The following is an 18,179-nucleotide window of genomic DNA, read 5'->3' on the forward strand; positions in this document are numbered from 1 at the left end:
TTAGCCATCAAGTAAGCGCTAGCGGCCCTTTGGCAACAAACCCTGGGGACGAGGATGCATCTGGTGTACAATGCCAGGTCCCAGCCATATCGAAATATCGCACGTAGATGCCATACGTTTCATTGTGTTAAAGAATTTAGGGGCTGATAAAAAAAACTTGAAAATCCCTGGCATTTATCCTAATCAAAATTTAGCCTAAAAAGCATCCTTACATGAGGTTCATTTTGGCAGTTTAAACTGTTACATCCAATAATCTCTTTGCTATATGTGTGATCCTGGTAGCTAAGATTTCCGTATGAAAAGGATGCACACTTTGCCTAACGATAATCATGAAATATCCTCCTTTTTTATGAAGGTGTCTCACTTATATCGCCTAAGACGGTGGAAACTAAATCAGGTCGGTAACATTGTTTGATTTTCACGTGAGATTTAGGGAGTCTGCTAAATTATTTTCCCTTGCATGCCTATGTTGTTTACATGCTTTAGTAACTTGTCTTGTGTTTTGTCTTGTGTGCCTACGTGCCATGTGTGCCTTAGTACTCTAAGCAGTAAACATGCTATTAAAACAGCAATTTAATACTGCTTAAAACGAAAGCATTAATATGCAATGGTTGTTTAAACAATTTCTGTCCAATTCTAATAATTAAGAAAAATCTTTCTTACAGTGGTGCGAATGCTAATTCTAAAGTGTACATCACTTAAACTTGTAATAATCAGGAATTATTATCTGTTTCGTTTAGACATCTTGCCTACATCACCTAAAACAGTTGCAACTAAGTCAGGTGAGAACCATTGTTCTATTTTAAGTCAATTTTGGTAAATGAATGTATCTACAGGCGTTTCTAACAGAGGCCAGAACATGCCTATGGTATGTATTACGTTTGTGCAACATGCGTAGTTATAGATATGATACTTGGCGCTTTACGTGTCTTGTGTGCTTTAGTACTCTACGTGCCTACATGCTTTTTAACATGTATTTTTATGGAAAGTCTTTTTATGGAAAGAAGGAATTTCATGTTAAAAATTCTTTTAAATACAAAAGCCTTTTATGATTTTGGGAGGGAATTTCTTGCGAAGATTTTAAGTCTGCAGTATAAGTTTTTTTTGTTGATTTTTGAAGTTTTTCGACTAGTGATAATTCTTTCTTAAAGGATTTACTTCTTATTTCTGAAGTTATTTAAATGGCAGTAAACACGTTAAGCAGTGTTTAAATTATCAGATTTTGTCTGACAGATTTATCTGATTCAACAAATTCTGATAGTGTAAACAGTAAATTTGGAAGCTTTTTTGTCGTCAAATTTGTCGTCAGACACGATTTGAAAAGTTTTATTCTTTAATTGAACAAAAAGAAAGATGAAATACCAACCAGATAGAAGTACTAGGAGACTAGGGGACGTAAAGCACTAGGACATGTGAAGCAGTATGGCATGTAAGAAACAAATACACATCCACTTAAAGGAACATGGCTGTGCAGATTTACGTCTCTTAAAGTCTTACCTTAAAGCGTAATGTAATATGTTGCAAGTCAAATAGTAACCATATTGAATTTTATAAAATGAATAAGAAATTTTGGTGAAGGAGGCAGAACAAGTGTCTTATCCACTTTTTTCTTGTTTAGCTATATCTGTTGTATCACCAAAGCGAACGAAGACCACCAGTGAGTATTTTGAATTTTTCTTTACAAATCTGTTTTCCATTGATCGCTGTAGTCTGTCTGGCTATCATTCTAAGTCCAAAGGGGTAGCTGTGAGGGTACATTATCGCAATATTTTGGGGTCTTCAAAGGAAAGCTAACAAAGAAACCTACATGCATATATATTTTTTAAATAAGAACGTTCTCCAAATCGCTAAAACAGGATTTTGTTACAAAAACAAAAGATTATGAAAAATGCCCAAGTAGAGTGACTAAAAAAGGTGAGCTAAACAGTAAGTATTTTTATGAAAGATGTTATTTTGGTAGATTTCTATTGTAGGTTGTTCTTTAAGTTCAGTATAAAACATCACTATGGCAGTTTAGCTGGATGAGAAAATAATGTATAGCTAGTTAGAAAATCTCGCAAATTTGTACATAGGCAGGCATAATAAGCCATTGCTAAACAAAAATATCTTATTTTTTATTCATTTTTCTACTTAAAAAAGTGGTCTTCCACAATTATAGTATTAGTCAGACCAGCTAAATGTGTTTTCAAATATAAATAACTGATGTGACTGCTTAGCAAGCAAAGACAAAATTTAGCCACCCCAGTCATAGGTAGAAAAATGTCATGTTTCGAAACTTTTTTTTTTTAGTGTATGATCTATATCTTGAATTTGTTTCCTGCCTCTGAACTTACACAAATGTACCAAAAATGTCATTTTGTGTGCTAAATATATGGCCCTGATATATCTTTTTCTCATATTAGAGCACTAGTTTTCCTTTCGTATGGAATGAATATGGAAATGAATAGACAAGGTCATAAAATTTAAAATATTATGTAAAAAGTAGTACTGGATTTGTTATGATGGGTTACGAGACGTGGGGAGTCGTAACAAAATGACTAATTTGGGTGCTACATATATTAAAAGGCTATTGCTATACAATATATAACACATTTAAGTAATAGTGTTTGTTTATAATTGATAGAATATAGTTCCAGGGTAACAAATAATAACTTTGTTTGAAATAACATTTTCTAAAGTCAAGTGTTTAAAAATATAAACAAACAAAAAACATCGTCCCAGCCATGTGTGAAGAACTCGATCTAATTGCTTTTACTGGCCGCAAAAACTGTAATAGAGAGATGAACTCATTAATTATTTATAGTAACCCAATATATGGATTGTGAAAAGCAGCCTGTACCAGGGTCTTGTTTAGCCATCAAGTAAGCGCTAGCGGCCCTTTGGCAACAAACCCTGGGGACGAGGATGCATCTGGTGTACAATGCCAGGTCCCAGCCATATCGAAATATCGCACGTAGATGCCATACGTTTCATTGTGTTAAAGAATTTAGGGGCTGATAAAAAAAACTTGAAAATCCCTGGCATTTATCCTAATCAAAATTTAGCCTAAAAAGCATCCTTACATGAGGTTCATTTTGGCAGTTTAAACTGTTACATCCAATAATCTCTTTGTCTATATGTGTGATCCTGGTAGCTAAGATTTCCGTATGAAAAGGATGCACACTTTGCCTAACGATAATCATGAAATATCCTCCTTTTTTATGAAGGTGTCTCACTTATATCGCCTAAGACGGTGGAAACTAAATCAGGTCAGTAACATTGTTAGATTTTCACGTGAGATTTAGGAAGTCTGCTAAATTATTTTCCCTTGCATGCCTATGTTGTTTACATGCTTTAGTAACTTGTCTTGTGTTTTGTCTTGTGTGCCTTAGTACTCTAAGCAGTAAACATGCTATTAAAACAGCAATTTAATACTGCTTAAAACGAAAGCATTAATATGCAATGGTTGTTTAAACAATTTCTGTCCAATTCTAATAATTAAGAAAAATCTTTCTTACAGTGGTGCGAATGCTAATTCTAAAGTGTACATCACTTAAACTTGTAATAATCAGGAATTATTATCTGTTTCGTTTAGACATCTTGCCTACATCACCTAAAACAGTTGCAACTAAATCAGGTGAGAACCATTGTTCTATTTTAAGTCAATTTTGGCAAATAAATGTATCTACAGGCGTTTCTAACAGAGGCCAGAACATGCCTATGGTATGTATTACGTTTGTGCAACATGCGTAGTTATAGATATGATACTTGGCGCTTTACGTGTCTTGTGTGCTTTAGTACTCTACGTGCCTACATGCTTTTTAACATGTATTTTTATGGAAAGTCTTTTTATGGAAAGAAGGAATTTCATGTTAAAAATTCTTTTAAATACAAAAGCCTTTTATGATTTTGGGAGGGAATTTCTTGCGAAGATTTTAAGTCTGCAGTATAAGTTTTTTTTGTTGATTTTTGAAGTTTTTCGACTAGTGATAATTCTTTCTTAAAGGATTTACTTCATATTTCTGAAGTTATTTAAATGGCAGTAAACACGTTAAGCAGTATTTACATTATCAGATTTTGTCTGACAGATTTATCTGATTCAACAAATTCTGATAGTGTAAACAGTAAATTTGGAAGCTTTTTTGTCGTCAAATTTGTCGTCAGACACGATTTGAAAAGTTTTATTCTTTAATTGAACAAAAAGAAAGATGAAATACCAACCAGATAGAAGTACTGGGAGACTAGGGGACGTAAAGCACTAGGACATGTGAAGCAGTATGGCATGTAAGAAACAAATACACATCCACTTAAAGGAACATGGCTGTGCAGATTTACGTCTCTTAAAGTCTTACCTTAAAGCGTAATGTAATATGTTGCAAGTCAAATAGTAACCATATTGAATTTTATAAAATGAATAAGAAATTTTGGTGAAGGAGGCAGAACAAGTGTCTCATCCACTTTTCTCTTGTTTAGCTATATCTGTTGTATCACCAAAGCGAACCAAGACCACCAGTGAGTATTTTGAATTTTTCTTTACAAATCTGTTTTCCATTGATCGCTGTAGTCTGTCTGGCTATCATTCTAAGTCCAAAGGGGTAGCTGTGAGGGTACATTATCGCAATATTTTGGGGTCTTCAAAGGAAAGCTAACAAAAAAACCTACATGCATATATATTTTTTAAATCGCTAAAACAATATGGCATATTCCTTTTTTTTGATGCCCAAATTTTGTCCCTGAAAAATGAAAATGACCTTAACGGTCGCCACTAATTATTAAACAAAAGCCAACTTGGTTTCTCATATTTTTTTCTTTGTGACGTCACACCAAGTACATAGCTCAACAGGATTTGTGAAAATTTTATCACTTTTTGCCTTTCCCAGAGTGATTAAAATTTATCGCGAGGTTCAAATGATGAAAAAGGCAAGCAAAATTCCAGTAGGAAAACATCGTGAAAATTTTTGTACAGTTTAACAACATGCAAAAGTAGGTAAAAAATGAAAAGCTTATAGAAACAAAAAAAGCTTTGCCTTCACAAAATCACATCAGTACACTTTATTGCTCATAATCATTTGAAATCTTGTTTTGAAATCTTGTAAATTAAATAAAGCACCTGTGGTCAAGATGTTTTGATTACAACAATAACACAAGAATATGTATTATGTATTATGTCCGAACTCTAAAACTATATTTATAACGGTGAAACATTATTTTATTCTGTGAAAATATTTATTTTAAAACATGGTAAATGAAATCACATTCGGAGCAGGCACAGTTTAGCATTAGCATTCTCTTGCTTTGTTCATTCAGAATGCATTTTTCACATTACCGCGAAATTACGTCATACAAGTTAGTATTTTACCAAACAGTGTCTAAATCAACACTGTTATGGCGGCGACCGTACGAGTACTTTGACCTTAACATCTCGAAAACTAAAGCTGTCAAATATAAAAAAATTTAACCCAGTTCATATTCACACTATAATGAACAATTTCCTGTTAAAAACTCTTTTTCGTACCTTTTTCTTCGTTATTAGGTCGAAATCTGTTATTTTTAGGCTCCTTTAAACTTGCTGAAATTCTGCAACTTAGAAGTATAGTTAATAAAAACCATTTCCATTAAACTGATTAAAATAACACCCACTGACAACTTTTAAATCAAAAATTCTTTTTGTGTAAAGGTATAGCATTTTTGATTTTTACCAAATAGTCCCATTGGACACTTAATCATACTGTTTCAGGAGTATAATAACATTTTTAGTCTTTTATATACTAGGTTACTATTCTTTAGGGATACATCTGGTGTGCAATGCCATGTCCCAGTTATAAGTGTTTAAAATTTTGCTGACGTCAGTAAAGTCCTCTAAAGTACGAAAAAAAATTATTTAGAAATTTTCACTGTAAAATGTTCTTAGGCAGGAGTACATTGGAAAAGAGAACCGTAACTTGTATTTTAATGACGTCTGCCAGGACCCGTTAATACACAATATTATTTTTAGTAAAATTTGTTGACGCGTTGCTTCCGATGTGTAGAGCTTGAAATAAAAACCTAATAATATAATATATGGCTAATAATGTATAGAATCATGTACAACACCAACAATTATAATAAAGTCAGAAATAACACATCTCAAATATTTACATCTTATAAAGTGATTACGTTTGATTATGTTGAAAACCTTTATTATTTCAATCAGAAGTGTCAAAAAAACATCAAATTTGCATCTGGAAATTCATTTATTCGGTTGCATATCCTGTTCCCCCAAAAATGTAAAATTAACGGTTAAGAACACAAAAAAGTTTTCTTGTATGATGATCTGTAGTGACCTTTATCAACCATTTTAAACGTAAATGTCAAAAAAGAATAAGGAGTAAATTGTGAATGAACAAAGATATTATTTTTGGAATATATACGGTATGTCCTTACAAAAGTTTACCCTAAAAGAAAAACAGATTGGTTTTTGAGGAGCATATTCAAATCAACGAAAATCAGTTCATTTAGCATGTTCTATATTTTCATTGGCCATAAATCTTCCACAAAAGGGTAACACATCAAATCATAAAAAAATCATGCATTTCATAGAATATTAAAAAAATTTTTAGTCAGAACAGTAGTAATTTTTTTCATCATCTCCAAACACAGTTATTGCTGCTACAATTTTGAAATACTTACAAAAACATGAAACCATTGAATTTTCTTCCAGCAAAAATGACATCACATACAGTTAAGTTCTCCCCCAAAAAAGGTTTATAATACGAAATATAAAAAAGCCATTAGCTTACACAACAGCCTTCAGTGCAGTCCAATTTCACAAAAATTTGTTCTTTTAGTATATTGCATGTGATATTTTTCCCACAAAAGTTTACAAAAGCTTGAAAAAAACAGAAGTTTGCAACACAAACAAAAAAACGAACAACCATACCATCCTCTCATAAAATAAAGTCAATAATGAAATGTCTACAACCCCCTGTAAAAATAACTTGACATTTTACATGTAGGCTAACAAAAGTTCAACAGGATGTCAGAAACAAAATAATAAAAAATAACTGAACACACATGCTTTAAATTTTGAAAAATTTTATTCCACTTATCATATTGCACGTAGTTCCCTTGTGAATTTTACAGAAAAGTGAAAGGAATTATACTCTATGGGCATAAAAATACATCACACTATCCTGCAAAAGTTCAAGTCTTTGAAAGATTTTGTAGGTAGTAGTGAGTTCAACAAACCAGAGTTTTCCGTTTGTTAGTCAGCTAATAGCTTTATGTAGCATTTTAAATTTTAGGACAAATACATTAGTTACGCGCCAGGGGATACATTAATTATGCAACAAATGCTTGCTCCAGGGACATAAAAACCGAACGTCTAAAAATATCAAAGTTCTTACTATTTGATTTCCGCCAGCGAAGGCGGGATCTTTAAAATCGCCTGAGGAGATAGAGAGATAGATAGAGACAGCGCAGCTAGGCTGGACGCACGAAACTTAGCCAGGCTAAAGCCTGAATCCTCGTTTTGACAGATTTCTTTCTGAGGAGGCTAAAATAAGTTTTAAGCCAATAAGAATCCTAACAGTGCAACAAATTGTTTTATTATCCAATGAACAATACTTTATTAAGATTTCGGATTACATCCGAGATCTTATTAAAACGGGCGGTCTTTTTCTTCTTCTTCTTCTTCTTCTTCTTCTTCTTCGACCGATTTTTTAACCGATTGCCGTAACGTCACGACTTTTAAAGTCCGACCTGGCCCCGCGTCCTCGCTCTTTCGTACCCATCTTAGTATTCGCAAAGTTGGGAAAGAATAAAGACTGCGTTACGAATTTAATCACAAATATTGTTATAGACTGGTGTTTTAATATTATTTAATTTGCTATGCTAGATACTCTCTTAAATTTTCATTTCCAGTTATGTTTTTAACGAGGCGAATTTTGTTCAACTAAACGAAGCCCTAGGCGTTAAGGTACGAGTCGTTTCTTTTGAGGGACCGAGTTCGCCATATTGATTATACTCCAGCTTGTTCACCAATCTGCAAAGCGAAGTGTTTTGAAGTAAAGAGAGTGGGTTAGTATAGTTATTTAACTGCCTAAATTTCAGTTATATCAACGTTTAAGATATTCTCTTCATTGGGTCTATGTTTTGACATGCTAAAATAAAATATCACGTTTGCTAGCCATGCATAAATCTAAAACAAACCAATTTTAGGATTTTAGCTACAAACGTAGATTTCAAGGCAGCATCCTGCTGGAACCTAGCTTTATGTATTCTTGGTATATTATTATTTATTTTTATGCTGGGGTAGCTCTTTAGCTACCTCTGGCTGGAAAGCAGAAGTAGCCAAATGCAGTTTGGCTAGCTACAACGAAATTCTCAATCAATATTTCTTATGACAAATGCAGTTAGTAGGTAGCAACACCTTTTACTACTGTCATAAAAACTTACACCACAAAATAAAATTGGTGGAGAATTGTTTTTGTTACACGGGTAACGTCAGGTTGTTTCCCGTGTTTTTATTTAAACTGAAGTTGCAATAAAGTTTTTTTGGAAAAGGGTATTACGCCTATACACTTGTGCAACACCGTTTACCTGCACTAAACGCTCAGCCCATTGTTAGCAACAGATTGTTTCCTGTTGTTTTGTTTAAATTGAGGATGTGATAAGTTTTTACTTATAGTAGTATTATGCCTAAACAGTTTACCTGTACTAAGCGCTCAGTCCAATGTTAACGACAGGCTGTTTCCTGTGCTTCTGAAGTTGCGATAAAGGTATTATACCTATATGGATGAACAACATTGTTTGTCTGTACTAAGCACTTAGATAAGAGTAATATTTTCGAACTTTCAGCGGGAACATTCTCCAAAAAATAAAAAAAGGCTGGTCAACTGTTTTTGCTATGACATGGTAGCAAGGAGTTGCAAACTGTGTTTTTATTTCAGCTAAAGTTGTGAAAAGTTATTTTTTGAAAAATATATTACACTGGAAACACCATAATGTTCTGCGCCTTAGTCAATTTACAACATACTATACTAAAGCAGCCCACCTAAATGTGTGGTACAGTTTACGCTTTTTATTAATTGCTCTTCCAGGCTTTGAAAGCCAGGTAACACAGTTGCTTGTGGCTTAACCTGGTGTTTCTATGGCGGTCCCTGACTAGTCTAAATATTAATGCTATGGAATCACATTTTGGATTTAGTCTATTTTGTTAATTCTAAACCGATGATCGTAGTCATAACCTTTTTGTTACTTTTGCCAACTTCTATTTCTTTTTTTTGTTTTAAAACTTGTAGGATCCAACTTTATGGTCAAATCTTAGATATCTTAAATTTCATAACGATTTTTAGTTATGTTGCAGGTAAAATAAAACATTTCAGAAATATCGCTACACCACAAACAATAATACTTATTAAGTTGATATGCTAAAACGTCTTCCTTTCTTTCTTACGAATGTTAAGTATAGCACAGTATTGTTAAGTATTAATTTTAACAGATTACTTTTTGTACATTCAGGGAGACCTTAATTCTAATATAATTAAAATTTTTTAAAGATCTACGATAAGTTGCGTCACGATAATGTATTTTCGAGAAAACATATTTCCTAGAGAAGGGGGTGACCAACAAAAAAAGGTGTACGTGCAGTTATACACTAGAAATGTTTAAAGATATACTAATAACATTAAAATAATTTCAAAACCAGGTCGAAATAAATCAAAAATTCAAACCTTTAAAAATCCAAGCAATTTGTTTGGTTGGCAACTGGTAAATGGCGTGTTAATAGGATTGGATCCTACTCTTTCGCCTGGTCGCTGGGACCAGAAGAAATGTTTTCATAAGCATCTGATTCTGAAGTCTGATTTACTTGCATTTTTTTACCGTTTTGGGCTATTTAACATATGACTCTCGCTTTACCCGCTAACAGCAACACATTAGTTTGTTCTAGCCTGTATCTCACGCACTGCATGAAACAATTTGCGAGATAATACCATGGGATAATACCTGTTTATTTGAAATGACAGAACAAGATTGTAGAAGTTCTATACAAAACAGGCTACTGGCGACCTCGAACGGTATACATAGGAAACAAAATTGCACACGAAAAAGAATTTATATTCTATCAAAAGTTAAAGCTCGTGCAGTATAGCATAATGAAGATCGTCTTATAATGCACCATCTTTAATGTTATATAATTACGACGTCATTTCCCTCTGTACAATTTTGCAAGCACGTAGACTAAAGCTATATTCAGCAGAACTAATAAATTAATTATTCATGGTTTTTTATTAAAAGAGGAATTTTATAGCTATAAAATCGTGACAAGTGTTTTATAAAAGAAATAATAAGAATATGTAGTCTCAAAATAACCTTTCGTAACTGATTATGTAAAGAAAAATTTTGCTGCTACCTTTAAAGATATTTTGCAAGTTGTTTTTCAGAGAAAAAGAGAAAATGGATAAATTTCCAGCCCGTTGTTCTTATTTTGTTTTTATTGTTTATCAGGTTAATTATTTTACTTTTAAAATTGTTCTTATGGAGAAATGAAGTTTGTGTAAGTTAAGTTAGCTATAATTTACAGTTACATCAACAATCAAAAATTGAATTTTAAAATTTTAGATAATACAATGATTTTGTTCCCCCATATTACTCAATCCTCTTTAAAGTTCAGTACTTTTTTAGATTATTGCTAATGGCGGAATTCTTTATGCCGCAGGGCTTCTTGTTTTGATTTCGAATTCTTCTAACTTTACTTTATTCGAATTCTTCTAACTTTATTTTACTTCTAGCTCCACTTCTCACTTCCAACTTCACTTTTCTACTTCATCACTTGGATTTTTTTCTTTTCAGGTATGCTTTTTTGAACCACTTTTTTCAAGATAAAGGGATATTTCTTTTGTGTGTTGTTTTTGGTGGAGAGAGGACACCATTTTTTGAAAGTTAGCCGTTAAATTTATTTCAGCAAGTCAAATTGAGTCGTTTTCATCACGTGATGTAAACAAAGTAAATTCGCTAGCAAAATGGACACAATTTTTTTGACGGCTTCTTCAAAGAAAATTTCGGCGGCTTTAAAAGAAAATGAACACAGCCACTATGACCGTCACATATACTTCATATTATTATATAAGATGTACATTTTACTTCATTTTATTTTAAAAAAATAGAGAATGCGCAATTCTAGTTAACTAGGTCCTCAAATAGTCCTAAAAACATGCCTCTCCAAGTGATTTTTACTAAAGGCCTAATGATGTACTGATTATAGGTATTATCACGTGTTAATAATTGTACCATTAGTATTAGAAGCCACAATGTTAAAAAAAATTAAATATAGTTTTTAATATTATTGAGAAAATTTATATGCAATATGACCTTTGTTTTTTTAGGCACCTCAGTTACATCACATGTACATAGCACATTATGTAAGTAAAATATCCTTTTTTATTGAATTTTACAAAATAGTCTAGAGCTTTCGATGAAGAAGGAGGCAGAACAATGCCTCGTACACTTTTCTCTTGTTTAGCTATATCTGTTGTATCACCAAAACGAACCAAGACCACCAGTGAGTATTTTCATTTTTCTTTACAAATCTATATTCAATTGATCTCTGTACTGTGTCTCGCTGTCATTCTGAATCCAAAGGTGTAGCTGCGAGTAGCACTTCTTTAAAAACGTGTGTTACGTTATGTTAAGTTAGTCACAGTATTAACCCCTGTCTGTCCTTTTGAAAATATTCTTATAAATATTTAAAGATTAATTGAATCACCTTTTTCACCATTCTTGTCCCCAGAGCTTTCGAAAGTAGCTCTGAACCTGTCTGGTCACGTGATGACAAATACCCCACCATATGTTGGGTATTTTTCTTGACTCGATTACCTCGATGAAAATTTTAACATTTTCTACTATTTTTATTTTCAAACAAATATTTTACTGCCTTAATTTTTAGTTCTTACATAAAAGAATTATTCCTGAGAATAAATTATAAATTTATTCTCAGGAATAAACTTTTGCAAGATTGCTTCAGAATTTCCAACATGAATAGGACTCGAAGTACTTGAAACTTGCAAAAGCTTATGCTCATAAAGTTGGATGAAATATTGTTAAATAACATTTATAAATACACGTTTTTTTCACTGCGTCTTATTCCACGAAAAAGAAAATAGAATAGCCTATCGTTGAGCGTCAGTAGGAAACACCAATTTATATTTTTATGGGAAAAAGAAGTGTTTAGCCAGTGTGACAGTATTTAGTTAGCTATAGCTAGCTATATACTTTCCAGACGAAGCTGTGAATTCCACCTGGCTTACTAAAAAACAATTCCCTACAACATAAATAAATATTTACATAGCGTGCAGTAACTTTCAGCTAGCTCACTAGTAGCAAAGTAACGTTTGCTAGCTAGAGACCATTTCCCTTCAGCCTCCTGGCTAGTTATTGGACCACATGTGTGTGGCACTTAAAGTTAGCTATCTAAAGAATAGTCAAATACTAACAGTGAATATTGTTAAAAGGGAGGGCCGAAGCGTTGTTTGAATTTTGATGACCTTAGCAACCCATCCACACACACAAAAAAAAGTTGGTTTCACGTTGCCTCCATTTTGTAGAGCTTAAACTGCTGATCAAAAATATGTATATGATCATGTGCTTTTGGTGAGCGCTTAATCAGATTTTGGGGTTTAAATATTTTGCTGAGAAGTCAGCAATGGGCTGTCAAAACCAAAAAAAAATTATTTCAGAAATATGTATGCCTGTTGCCTTCATTGTATAGATCTTGAAACGCTGATCCTGAAAATGTATAGGATCATGTACTTTTGACAAACGGTTGCAGAAATATTAGGGTTTAAAATTTTTTTGATGACGTCATCAACCCATTCATTCCAAAACGGATTTGGGGACCCAGGTTTGGGAAACTTACCCAAATTGGTCCTAAGTGGTCCCTAGTTACCCAAACGATGAAAATCATTGACGTTACCACCTCGTTTCCAAGTTATTTGAGCTCAAAGTTTTAAGTTTTTTTTGTTTTGTTTTTTTGTTTTAATCATGTATAATTTTCTTTTTCATCAACCTGTCTACAACAAAAAACACAAAAGTACATAAACGTTATATGTGGAAAGATAACAAAGAAACATAACATAAAAGTATACACGCAACTTTGTAATGATTTAACAGTTCAACTTATTCAAAAACCAATCTGCTTTCGAACGGCACAATGTTTACGTCTGTGTCGCGAACTAGCGATACTTCAGACTTTACTCCTCTCGATCTACGAATACAAAGTAGCTGTCATCTTAGCACATTGAAAATTTATCCAGTTCTCAGCCAATTTTTCGTGATACTCACTGATTTATTTCGCTTTTCAGCAATCGAACAAGACAGTTTGTTGTAAAACGTAGTAATACTCGGGACACTCCTCCAAAATACGTGAAGATTAGGGGAGTGAATGATCCTTGATCAACAGTATTGAGTCTCGCATTATACGATCTTTTTTAGTTGACTAATTGGTTTTGTAGCATGCTTTCAGATCACGGTTCAGGTGCATTTTGGCTGTTGGGTTAAAAACCTTTATATCAAAAAAAGCCATTTGCCCTCTGATCTAAAATCCTCTAGCAGCTACGTCTACTCGTGCCTCGTCAGTAGTTATGGTTGATGAAGAAAACTGTTCACCAGAGATTTCCTGTAATACGGGCTCTATTCTCACGTCCTTAAAACATTCCTGAAGTAGTTCGGCAGTGAAGTCTCAGATTTTGTTGTGTCGTAATGTTATGAGACAACCTTTTGGACAGAATAGGGCGTGTTTAATTGTAAAAGAAACACCACAAACACATCTGGATGGTAATCGCTTTAGCAGGATGCAGTATCGTATGAATAAACTGTCCCAAAATGATTGTTTATCCAAAACGAATCCATGTTCTCTAATTGGCAAGGCATTCAACCAACTCGAAGCACCAGTTTCCAAAGAAGCCTCGAGCGCTCTGAATTTTAGTTGACTAGTCAAAGACTTTTTTATTGATGTTAACGTCATTTCACAAGTCTTCCTCTTTATGTTTTAATTTCATTTTTTCGCTTCTTCAATACGTCCTCTATTAATTCGTCATAAATATCGTCTTGACATTTCACTTTTTCAACCATTTTACTCCTGACGAGCCTAGAATTGCTGTACTCAGTGTCGCAACGTTTCGACGGATCAAATATTGCTAATCCTCCATATTTAACTGGAAGAGAGAGTAATAATCTCTCCCAGTCATTGCAAACATATCCATTCAATATCGTGGTGATGAATTTTTTCCTAATTGTGTCTTCTAGCGGCTTGAACATGTCACTTATGTTTGGAATAGTTCTCATTACATACGTAAACTTATGTTGCAATCCATGTACGAAGGCAGCGTAAGCAGCATGCGGATAAGCTTCTCCAATTTTCGACAACGTTTCCACTTCTAAAATCCAGTTTTTCACTCTCTCTTCCACATATTTACGTTTGAAAGCTTCACTACCAACAGAAAATGGAAACTACTACAAAAAAAAGCTTCACTACCAACTAAAGTTTTAAGTGCACTGTAATGGCTTTATTAATTTAATATAGGATATTCATGTTAAAGTAGTATTAATGATGTCGTGCCGTAATGTCAGAAAATTTAGGTTTTCAGACAACTTTTTCGACGACATCAAATGAAAATGAACACATCCACTTTGCCTGTTACAGACACACACACACACACACACACACACACACACACACTATTGTATTATATTATAGCTAGCCCTTAATATCTGCTCTAAATTCAGTCAAGACATAATCAAAGGGAGCATATTTCGATCCTTCGTCTCTCCCACCGCCATCTTTGTTTACATTTTTAAATGCTAAATACAATCTTTCACGGAAAACATAAAATTCCTTTAATAGGCCAATCAGAATCCATCACGTGACCAGACAGGGCCAGGGCTACTTTTGAGGTTTTTCTCAAACAGCTCTGGGGACGAGAATGCTTTTTCGCTAATATACAAATTTCAACTGTAATAATTATAATATTTCGGCTACCTAGCTATAGGGACCAAAAGGGATTTTTGTTTGATTTTGAATTAACCTAGCTAACATACATCCAATAGAGTTGTGATTCAGCTGGCTCAAAGCGACAGACTTATACAAACCTTCTTCAAACACCCTTTACTCGGTTCCCCAATTACCTCGTCAACAAAAACCCATTAGGTTCTCTATTAAAAAATCTTTTTGCGTGCAGTTCTTAACAAACGTACTCTAACCTATACTTTACATGAATACTTTAACATAAATACTTTTTTCTGCTAATTAAGGTTCCAAAATTAAAGAAAATTGATAGGTAGTTAGCGAGTGCTTTGTTGGCTCTTCCTTGTTTTGTTTTTGTTTTTCTAGGGTTTAAATTCACGATTTCTTTTTGAGTGTGTAATGTGTATATTTACTAGCAAATTAAAACTTTAAGTAATACTCTAAAATGCCTCCAGAATTGGCGTATATATGGTTGTAAAAGGAGGCCACATCTGTCTTTTTTTTAAATATGCTACTAGCTACTAAGGTTAATTTTGTTTTAGGCGGCGATAGCGGAAAAAGAAGTGAGTAATTTACCTCTGTGAAATTTCTTTTTCTTAAAAAATTATGAGAATATGATATCTTTGAAAGAAAATATATCGACTAAAATACTTCAGTTGTGTAAGGTCCCTAGTATATCTCGCAGTCGTAGAGAAAACCATAACGGTCAATATTCTCCGGTATTGCTCTCATAGACAGTTATTATAGGGTTAATGACGTTGTTATATGGATTATTAAAACTTTAAACACGGTTGCTATTGCCCGCTATGACGTAAGTTGTAACCAATGACATGCCGCCCTTTACCTGGGTAATAAAGCTATATATGGAACTTTTCTGTCATTTGTATTTGGATGTCCAGTGTGATATTTAAGATGATTTAAGTTTGTTGTTTTTGTCCTCAGTGATCATAAATTTTCCCCCGCCATTAGCTTGACTTTCGTGTAAGTCACTAGTCGAAAACCAACAACCGTTGCAAAGAGGCTACTTTAAACACTCGACGACAGCATGTTGAATAAACAGTGGTACTCTGTAATTTGACAAATTATTAGTATTATCCGTATTGTTTTTGTTTGGTTTTTTATATTTTTAAATATCTATACGCCAATAAGATAAACACTACTGCGTTACCTAAATTAGACGAAAGCTAAGTTGTTTATTTTTGAGCTTCAAAGATTATCTTTAATTTTGTAAACTTTGGGACGACAATATTTCTAATTGGGAATTTTTAACATCGATATGCGTGTGGCGTGATGGAATGCAGAGGCAAGGGGTGATTGCGGGATTCCTACAATTTCGTATCCTGATACTATAATATGCACTAATCATTGCTCCCCATGTTAGGATATATATAACTTGCCTCAGAAGTCCTGCAGTGTTTAATACTGGCTCTAATATTCCTTGACGGTGTTCTTGTTAGTCGAAATATCGAAGTTTTTTTCGTGCATTCTTATCACCCTAATTTTTTAAAAAATGTTGCAGATTAAAACAAAATAATACCAATACACCAATTCATAACAAAACAATTACATTTCCCGTTGTAAAAACCGACGTATAAAATAAAATTCCGACGAAATAGAATCTCTTTAGAAAATTTTTAGGCGATGTTTTATAGAACTGGAGTGTTGCACTAACTAATCGTTCATAATCTACACTTTGTGCTAAAAATGCATGAAGTATAAACTAGTATATAAATAACTAGCTGTATTATACTTCGTTTAGAAAGCGTTATACTATTTGACAGCCTGAGCGCTAATGAGAGGGTGGAAGGGAAGCGGAAAAGAAAATGAGATAAAAGACGTGCTGAATTACCTCCTTTTTTTACTGCGTAATATTAAAATAGCAAGTGGTAACAAACTATGAAATGTCGTGCTTCTTTGTTTTGTTTAATAACTTTTTGTGTCTAGTAGCATGATTCGGACAAATACGTTTTTAAGCGTTTTAATAAATGTAGTTTACATCTTATGTAATTTCGGAGATATCGTAGATATATATTACGTTAATTATGCTGAACCTTATTAAGTGCACAATTTGTCAAGGCTGTTATTGGTCGAAAAACAAAAAGGACATATATAAAATCACTGTTTTGTCTAGAAAGTGTTTAAAATTTAGAACAATATCTTTTTTATTTGAACTTACTTTTGTTTAGTAGTGTTGAAGTGTTTTGTTTTCTTTCTATTTTGCTTATTTACATAGGTTTATTATTTTTTTTATTTTACTAAACATTTTTTACAATTACTTGGCAGAAATATTTCACAGTCCTAAAGGTTCTGGACTGATATGTAGCTCTGCTAAAATTGTTTAAAAGCACAATGTATATATGTTAGAAATCAGATTATATTTGTATCAGTTATTTTTCTGTTTATGTCTTTCTCAATGAAGTATTAACGAAAGTTCAAGAGACTCGAGAAAGTGATTTGATAAAATGAATGCTGGAGTTATCAACTGTATTGTTAACAGGCCCCAGAATAATCTGAGGCGTTTTGTACGTTAAATGACTTGGGACTGGGTCAATTTTAGCAAAAAATGGGAAAATAAAAATATCTTTTTCTCTCAGTACTTTCAGAAATGTTAACAACGTGTATGAGCTGGTCCTACCTACACCATATTTTATAACCAAAAACGTCGCCCAAGATTGTAGGTTTGGCATAGTCATCAGGCGCGGATCCAGGGTTTGTCAGATAAGTCGCGTGACTAAGTGTAAATTTGACGAAAAATGTTAGCCAAGCGAATAATGTCGACAATCCAGGTGTTGCAGACGGAGCGCGTTAAAAAATCACATTGTAATTTATTTACGGCGAAAAGCCATTGTTCACAGCCCTCTCCATTTCGCCTATGGCGATGTTGACGTCAAAGTTGTGACGTCGCTACCATATAGACAGAGAGGGTTGCAAATGATTGCGAAACAATTGAGCTTTACGAGCGAAGCGAAATTGTGGAGCACGTTTGCTACGCGAAGTATACCAAGAGAGTTATTGAGATTCTCAAAATTTCGATAGAAAAAAAATCATATAAAATCTGCTTAAGGAGATATGACTGATATTTTTTCACGAAAAGGTAGGTTATTTTTTTGTCTAATAGAACAAATAAGTTTGGACCAAGCAGCTCTTATAAATGTTAGCTAAAAATGCCAGTAAATAGGCTTTGTACCCCCCCTACCCC

At 33.4% G+C, this 18,179-nt stretch overlaps 1 protein-coding gene across 10 annotated transcripts in view; it reads left to right on the forward strand.

The window, feature by feature from the left end:
• The window catches only part of LOC130641336 (uncharacterized), a 77,404-nt gene extending 60,034 nt beyond the window's left edge, over positions 1-17,370 (forward strand). For 4 of the 10 annotated variants that reach the window (XM_057448094.1, XM_057448101.1, XM_057448100.1 and 1 more), the window contains 10 exons: positions 356-397; positions 741-782; positions 1,619-1,657; positions 3,207-3,248; positions 3,575-3,616; positions 4,453-4,491; positions 11,346-11,381; positions 11,483-11,521; positions 15,523-15,543; positions 16,740-17,370. In XM_057448094.1, coding sequence (XP_057304077.1) covers positions 356-397; positions 741-782; positions 1,619-1,657; positions 3,207-3,248; positions 3,575-3,616; positions 4,453-4,491; positions 11,346-11,381; positions 11,483-11,521; positions 15,523-15,543; positions 16,740-16,807 — 410 coding nt within the window. In that variant the 3' untranslated portion in view covers positions 16,808-17,370. Of the gene's footprint in view, positions 1-355; positions 398-740; positions 783-1,618; positions 1,658-3,206; positions 3,249-3,574; positions 3,617-4,452; positions 4,492-10,751; positions 10,813-11,345; positions 11,382-11,482; positions 11,522-15,522; positions 15,544-16,739 lie in introns of all 10 variants that reach the window. The other 6 variants (XR_008982449.1, XM_057448097.1, XM_057448096.1 and 3 more) reach the window with 6 other exon arrangements.
• Positions 17,371-18,179: the final 809 nt, after the last annotated feature.

Source organism: Hydractinia symbiolongicarpus, chromosome 4 (assembly GCF_029227915.1).
Source record: "Hydractinia symbiolongicarpus strain clone_291-10 chromosome 4, HSymV2.1, whole genome shotgun sequence".
NCBI lineage: Eukaryota > Metazoa > Cnidaria > Hydrozoa > Anthoathecata > Hydractiniidae > Hydractinia > Hydractinia symbiolongicarpus.